We start from the raw sequence: 7,286 nt of genomic DNA, 5'->3' as shown, positions 1-7,286 counted from the left end.
CTGTCCGCGGCGGCACCGCTCCTTCACCACCGCCTCCTCTCGCGCATGCGCAGCGCACTGCGGCTGGGAACGGCGGCGCTTCCGCCCCGTCCCGGGCGGCACTGAGCATGCGCGGTTTGGCCGCGGCCTGCGGGCGGGAGGGGTGGCTGGGAGCGGCTTCGGGGGCAAAAACGGGGCAGGGGCGGCGGGTAGCGGTGGCTTGTTTCATCCCTCTTCTGACAGGCAGGCGGTGCCAGGCGGGTCCTCGCTCGGGTAGGCCGCGGCCGGGCACCCTTCCTCTGAGAAACCTCATGAAGTACAACCAGGCCGAGTGCCAGGCCCTGCGCCTGAGTCAGGGCAATCCCAAGCACACATACAGGCTGGGTGGGGAATGGATGGAGAGCAGCCCTGAGGAGAGGGAATCCGGGGTGTCGGTGGATGAGAAGCTCAACACGAGCTGGCAATGTGCGCTCGCAGCCCAGAAAGCCAACCGCAGCCTGGGCTGCATCCCCGGCAGCGTGGGCAGCGGGGCAAGGGAGGGGATTCTGCCCCTCTGCTCCGCTCTGGGGAGACCCCCCTGCAGTGCTGCGTCCAGCTCTGGAGCCCCCAACATCAGAAGGACATGGACCTGTTGGAGCGAGTCCAGAGGAGGCCACGGAGATGCTCAGAGGGCTGGAGCCCCTCTGCTGTGAGGACAGGCTGAGAGAGCTGGGGGGGTTCAGCCTGGAGAAGAGAAGGCTCTGGGGAGACCTTAGAGCCCCTTCCAGAACCTAAAGGGGCTCCAGGAAAGCTGGGGAGGGACTCTGGATCAGGGAGTGTAGCGCTAGGACAAGGGGTAACAGTTTTAAACTGAAAGAGGGGAGATTTAGATTGGATATTAGGCAGAAATTTCACTATGAGGGTGGTGAGCCCCTGGCCCAGGTTGCCCAGAGAAGCTGTGGCTGCCCCATCTCTGGAGGGGTTCAAGGCCAGGTTGGATGGGGCTTTGAGCAACCTGGTCTGGTGGAAGGTGTCCCTGCCCAGGGCAGGGGGGTTGGAACTAGATGATCTTTAAGGTCCCTTCCAACCCAAACTATTCTGTCATTCTATGAAACCCTCGCTGTCCTGGCAAGCTGCAGCCTGGAGAACGCCAGCGGCAGCAAGCGGATGAGAGTGGCAGGAATGGAATTATGGGCTTGGAGAGAAAAAGAACGAAAAGCGCAGGGGAAGAAAAAAAAAAGAGATAGAGTAAATTAGCATCGTGGTCTTACAAAAGGACTAAATCAGTTCTTGTCACCTTATCACCTGTAGCGAGCAAAGATGACTGGTAGTTTCCAAAAATAGTTGGGGGGCAATGATGGAGGTCAACCCAATATAGATAAGTGCAGAATTCTTGTTACCGGACTCCAAGAAGAGTCTCAGCTTCTACTGCAGATCAGTAATTCATACTGTTGCAAATGTGAAAAGAGAGGGACATTTTTCAGAATTCATTTGCAGTCTTTTTGCAGGGATGTGCTTCCTATGTGGAATGTTTTACATTTATTATTATGGCATCTGTACAGGTTTCGGTGAACAACATTACAAAAGACAAACACAAACACTTGTTTCAAAAAATTTACCAAGTTCGATGCCCACGTGAGGGGCAGCTGGCCAAGAGGTTGCAGCAATTCAGTTGTGAGTACTTTGTGTAGGAATACACATCAGAGTGTGGTTTTGAGTCGGTGGTATTTTTATTTAATTTTGAATTAAAAAGTGATTATAGCTACAGTCAGGGCATGGTAGATGAAGTGTCTTTCTGAAAATAAAGAAAATTCTGTATACGTTTGGGATGACCTTGAGGTAGTCTGTAAAGACAAGAGATTGTCCAACTAAGGTGGCTTGTTGGTAGTTTCCTTTGTTCAGGGCACACATCTGATAAGAGATAATAAGTCACTCTTTGGGGTGCTAGGAGGAGGATTTTTCAGCATATATTTGTTTGGGACTACATCTGTTTCAGTAGCAAACTTAACATAAGAAGAAACTGGATATACTGCATATGAACATCCGTCATCAATTTTCATGGAGATAAGATACTGATATTTTACCGGAGTTTTAATATCTTTTTTCACTGCCACATTGTACTGAAGCAGAAATGTATCCGAGACAGCTTCATGAAAATTTTCAAACATCTCTCTTAAATGCCTGGGGTTATTAATATATAGCCCAGTAGTGTTCCGATGGCTTCCATCCTGCATTACCTTGTCTATCTCTGAAATTCCCCTGACGTGATTCCGCCCATTTTAGGTGCAGCGTTTTGAGCACAGGAAAAATATTTTCAGGTGTCTCTCTCAAAAAATAAATTTGTTTCTGTCAAGACATTTTTCTCCAAATTTCAAAAAGTTTATTTTCATGAATAATTAAGAAAATAAGGAAAAACTGAAAACAGAGAAACATCAAGAAAAACAGACAAACTCAGAGGTAACACATGCTTCTTTTGACACTCCGTAAGATTTCAGATACAACACGCAGGGATTCAGGCTCTGGTGGCAGGACTTCTCCCAGCTCACTGAAGCTGTACATGGGATGAACAGTGAGGTACCTGGACGCGTTCGGACCCTCATCTATCAGCGATAACCGACAATTCTATAAAGTTGCAGTAGTTGTGGGAAAAGGGATTTTTTTTCTTGCAAGGAAATAGGGAGCATGATGCTATTTGCCAACAGCAGACAGATATTTTGGAGTTCTTTGGGCAGTTCCGTTCCCCATCCCCTCATCAGGGATCCTTACTCTCTGCCAAGAAGGGTAAAGAGATGCCATTTCCTCGTGTGAAGCAGGCAAAAAATTACTGTTATCAGGCCACTGCCCCAGTTTTAGAGCCTCTGCCAAGTGTGGAAATCGAGGAAGATGCAAATAGCGCATCCCGTGTTTCCCTGGATAACCAGTCCAAAGAAAGGACTGGGCACAGAGGCAGCAAAGGTTGGGGGATCCCTTCTCTCAAATACAAGAAACGGCACTTTTGTGCTCGGTGGGGTCCTTTCCCCCCTTGCCTATGGAAAAGGAAAGGTAGATCGGTGGATGGGGCTGCACAAGGCAGCACCGGGACACTTTGGTTATGTTCTACCCACCGGCTGTTGCCGAGACTGCCACGTAGCGGAGCTGCATCCCGGGGAGGTTTCCGCTGCTGTGGGGCTCGGGGCTGATGCTGGGGGGCTAACACCTCCCCACTGCAGCGGTGCCGAGCCAGCATGAGCCCCTGCCCCTGTCTTTGCCCGTGCTCTCAGGCTGGTTTTGCAGCTCCTGCTACTCCAGCCGTGCTGCTAACTGCCTCCGAGCCGTCCCAGTGAAAGCGAGCTTGTATTTTTCTACATGACAGGGCAGCAGCAAAAAGCAAGACTACAGTGTAGACATACCATGTGTCTCTCAGACCCCAAGCGCAACTTTATTTAGACAGACAAAAAAATATAAATAGGTAAATTAAAAAAAAAAAAAAACAAACACAAATTTTCTGGGTGATTTTGGAGAGAGCTGCCTCGAGGGTCCGTATTTCTCACACGCGCTCAACTAGGATACCTTCATTTTGCCTTTCTCAGGAGCTGCGTCGTGGATGAGTGGCTGCTCCTCCCCGTTCACCGACAGGATCCTCTTTTCCGGCGGCTGCTCCTCAGGCTGGCGGGCAATCAGCAGACGACAGGTAAGCAGGATCCCAAAGACGAGGGCATGGGCGTACCGCTTGAGTGGATCCCCCACTAGCTGGTGGAAGAAGAGCACGGCCAGCACGAGGAGGAGGAGGAGAAAGTTGGCCACGTCTTTGGGGCGGCCGGGCACCAGTGTCATGACAATGCCACACGCCACTTCTAGGGCACCGATGCTCTTGCGGAGAAGGATGGAGCTGACTCCCATCTTCTTCAGCATGGGGAGGGCCCGCACGTAGCTTTTGTATGCTCGTTTCTGAAATCAAGCAGTAATAGCGTAGAACACCATAATGCGAGAAAGTAAAGGCAAAGATGACTTCCGCTGAAACAGATCGATGTGCAGTATGACCTAAAGATCCCTTCAATCATCACAGACCCCTCTGGCACCATATCCAATCTGTATCCTTAAAGTGTCTCTTGGAGGGATATTAACACCGTCAATCTGTAATTCCCCCTTCATAAGCTGTTGTCTCCTTGCCGCAAAACAGTTCTGCAACCTAACACCCATCTTTGGAGCTAGGACCAGGCCAGGTGTACCTTCTCCTGAAACCTGAAGTTATTGATTGCTAGAATTAGCAATGCAGAACCATGTTGTTAAAAAAAAAAAAAAAAAAAAAGTACCTCTCTAAGTGTAGCTTGTCCTTTATAATTAAACACCACCACCTAGTCCCCGCAAAGCCAAGGCACAGCAAGTAAAAACAGAAGTCTCTTTCTACCTTAAAGCATCTTACACTACCCCAGTGTCTATGGGCAGTACAATTGTAGCATGGAACCGTACATCAAAGCTGAGATTCACCAACCCCATCCTGTGCTTACGTACCTTTATGATCCTTTCTGTCCTCAGGTGAAAGCAAGCTGACTTCTGGCATCCTTTGCTCCCTGTTTGTGCTGGATTTAGAAGCTGTATACGTTGCAAGATTCAGCTGCCTTATTGTCTCAGGGAAGAAACGACCTCTCTCCTTACACACATTCAGGTTCTTGCATTTGAACGTTAGGTGCTTGTGGGCGTACCGGCTTTGGTTTTTTCTTTTTTCAATCAAGTATTTCCTCTTTTTTTAATATATTATAATAAAGCTCCTAGTTATCGGAGACACCAAAGTTATTTCCACTTACACTTGAATATACTACCCCTGCAGATGGTTTTGCCATTGTGTTCTCTGCTTTCTGATCAAGGAGAGGGAAATGGAAGCCAAATCTCAGGTATGGAGTTGGTCAGCTCTCACAGGCGCTGATCAGATTGTAGATTTATTTCCGTGTGATTTTTAAAAACCTGCACTACAGGCACACAGAACTTCCCCACTTCTCTGTAACTTTTGCTTCTAAAAAGAGTGGAGACTTCACATGTGGAAAATACACAACTTTGTCATTTTTGCTACTAAATAACTGACAATCTCATGACACATTTACTCTAAGGGTATGCATTGTAAGGATGCATTATAAACCTTCAGTGAATAAAACCTCTCCTCAGAGCAGAGTATTTTGAAACAGTTGTGAAAAACACAGCCTTATAAATGTACTATCAGCATGTCCTAGAGTACTCTGGTATTTTAAGTATTTTAATAGACAAACTAGCGCATCTGTTCTTTGCTGAATGAAAAACCGCAAGTTTGGTGTTGTAGGTATATAACAAAGGTTCTCTATTTGCTTGGGGGCTTATTGATTGGCAAGATCAGGTTTTCATTAACTGTCTCCACGATGTGACAGACCACCCTGGTACGCAGCCCAGCAAAAGCAGGAAAGCCTAACGAGCCGTGAACATGTTACAATATGGGCTATTAAGAATAACGGCGCTGTGTAATATCCGAGCGCCTCTGCTTTCTTTTTATAAAAACGGAGATCATTCCTACCTGTGGGCCTGACTTTTGGTACAGCAGAAAGGGACAGGGAAGCGAAATATTTTACCGAGCAAGGATTTTTGCAATGCTTCTAAAGTCTCGGTGCTTTTTTTCTGTCCCTCATGTAGCAGAAGCTTAAGAGCTTCGTTTTGTGGCCACTGTGTCTCAGTCTTTTGCTCCTGAGTTACTTCTTGGTGATTTTTTTTCTGCGAGATCCCTGCGCTGGGCGCTGCAATTCAGATGTTACTTGAGAGCTAAGGAAAAAGCAGCTGGGCAGGTGGAGCAAAGGCAGAGAACAGAATGTGCTGGAAACTTCCAGCACTATTTTTTTTTTTTTAATTTTTTTTTTTTTTTTTAAGGGGCACAAAAATTATACCAACGCTTTTCAGCCACTGCAATAAATGTAACGGGGAGGAGGGGAGGGTGGCAGGAGAAGAAACAAACACAGACAAGGAAGCAAAAGGTGGCAGCCGGTCCCTCGCCTGCCTGCAGCTCGCAGCCGGCAAAGCTCCGCAGCAGGGTTGGCCCTGGGCAGAGAGGAGCATAAATGGCTCACCAGCCGAGAAATGCCCACCGTGACTTCTCCTTCCACTCCTCACCCCTTTCCCGTTAGGCAAGAGGAGGAGAGGCCCATTTCCCAGGCGAAAGAGAATAATAAGGTGGCTATTAATAATACCTTCTTCCACCAGCTAGGAATCTCAAAGCATGTCCCGGTCACGAATTAATCCCCGCAGAAGTCTGGCGAGGTGGGGACAGTCAGTGTTGTTATCCTTGCTTTAAAGCACAGAATTTTGAGGAGGATCATCTGGCTGCCAAAGCGGGCATCTGCTTTTCCTACCCCTGGTCCAGGGGGGCAGGTATTCTCCCAGGGATCAGCTGTACCTGCCTGCTACGTGTCTGGCACTTCTTCAGACCTTGCTTTTCAGAGCCCTCTTGTGTCCCCATCTTTTTGCAAGCATGGCTGTGCTGTGCTACCCTATCCCCCTCTCCTCCCCTCCCCATCCTTATCCACAGGAGGATATCCTCCATGGATAGGCACAGATGGAGCCCTGCTAGGATATCCTCGGCACTGCGTATTATTTGTTTCTCTCCGCGTCCATCAAATAAGGAGACAGATAAGCTGCTTCCCTCTCCCTCCCCATCGCTCTGGGGGCTCCAGCGCGGTCACCCTCCGTGTACCCCGCTGCCAACACGGCTTCTGCCGCAAGGTTGTGGGGAGAGAGCCCTAATGCGTCTCCCTCCATCCTGCCACCGCTGTACTCACCATCTCATTGTAGGCGTCTCTGCTGAGCCGAGGGGTCAGTTTGATGGTCCCCATAAAGACGAAGAAGAGCCCCAGGGCCACCGAGAGGGCGACAATGGTGATAGTCCTGGGAGATGCCATGGAGCCGCCGGCAACCGGTCCTGGCAACCGGTCCTAGCGAGGCCTTCTGGCTCTGGCTGCCAGCCCGGGCGGGAGGTAGTCAGTCACCATTGAAGGAGATGAGGAATAAAGCTGCAGAGGCAGCGAGGATGACAGCGGGAGGGGGATTCAGCCTCCTCCGCTCAGCAGCTGCCAGGTCCTAATGCCGCTCAGCCAGGCAGCCCTGTGCTGAGCGATGAGCATTCCCACATTCCCACCCCTCCTGACGCCAAGTCATCCTCCGTTTCCTTGCACGTTCCATAAATTACCCGCAGAAAGCCGAAACCCAGCCAGTTCTAGGGATGTGGGATGGCAGCCAAACGCACAGCAGGTTCGCTCACAAGTGGGAAAACGAGGACACGAGAGCAACCTGCTGCGGAGGAAAAGTGGTCGGAGGTCTCTTGTACATAGGCAGCCGTC

The 7,286-nt window shown here is 49.5% G+C and overlaps 1 protein-coding gene and 1 long non-coding RNA gene across 2 annotated transcripts; one reads left to right on the top strand and one right to left on the bottom strand.

Moving 5' to 3' along the window:
* The first annotated feature begins 164 nt into the window (after positions 1–164).
* LOC134520553 (uncharacterized) lies at positions 165–6,722 on the top strand. The gene is made up of 3 exons (XR_010072466.1): positions 165–252; positions 3,528–3,628; positions 4,474–6,722. It is a non-coding gene; the product is annotated as an uncharacterized LOC134520553 (long non-coding RNA).
* TMEM35A (transmembrane protein 35A) lies at positions 1,683–7,002 on the bottom strand. The gene is made up of 2 exons (XM_063346098.1): positions 6,729–7,002; positions 1,683–3,885 (listed from the first exon to the last, which is right to left on the bottom strand). The coding sequence occupies exons 1-2, from the start codon at positions 6,846–6,848 to the stop codon at positions 3,499–3,501; spliced, it is 507 nt and encodes a 168-aa protein (XP_063202168.1). The 5' UTR covers positions 6,849–7,002; the 3' UTR covers positions 1,683–3,498.
* Between the last annotated feature and the right edge of the window lie 284 nt (positions 7,003–7,286).

The sequence above is a fragment of the Chroicocephalus ridibundus genome, chromosome 9, assembly GCF_963924245.1.
Source record: "Chroicocephalus ridibundus chromosome 9, bChrRid1.1, whole genome shotgun sequence".
Lineage (NCBI taxonomy): Eukaryota > Metazoa > Chordata > Aves > Charadriiformes > Laridae > Chroicocephalus > Chroicocephalus ridibundus.
The sequence above is the reverse complement of the archived record's forward strand: the minus strand, read 5'-3'. Positions and strand labels throughout refer to the sequence as shown.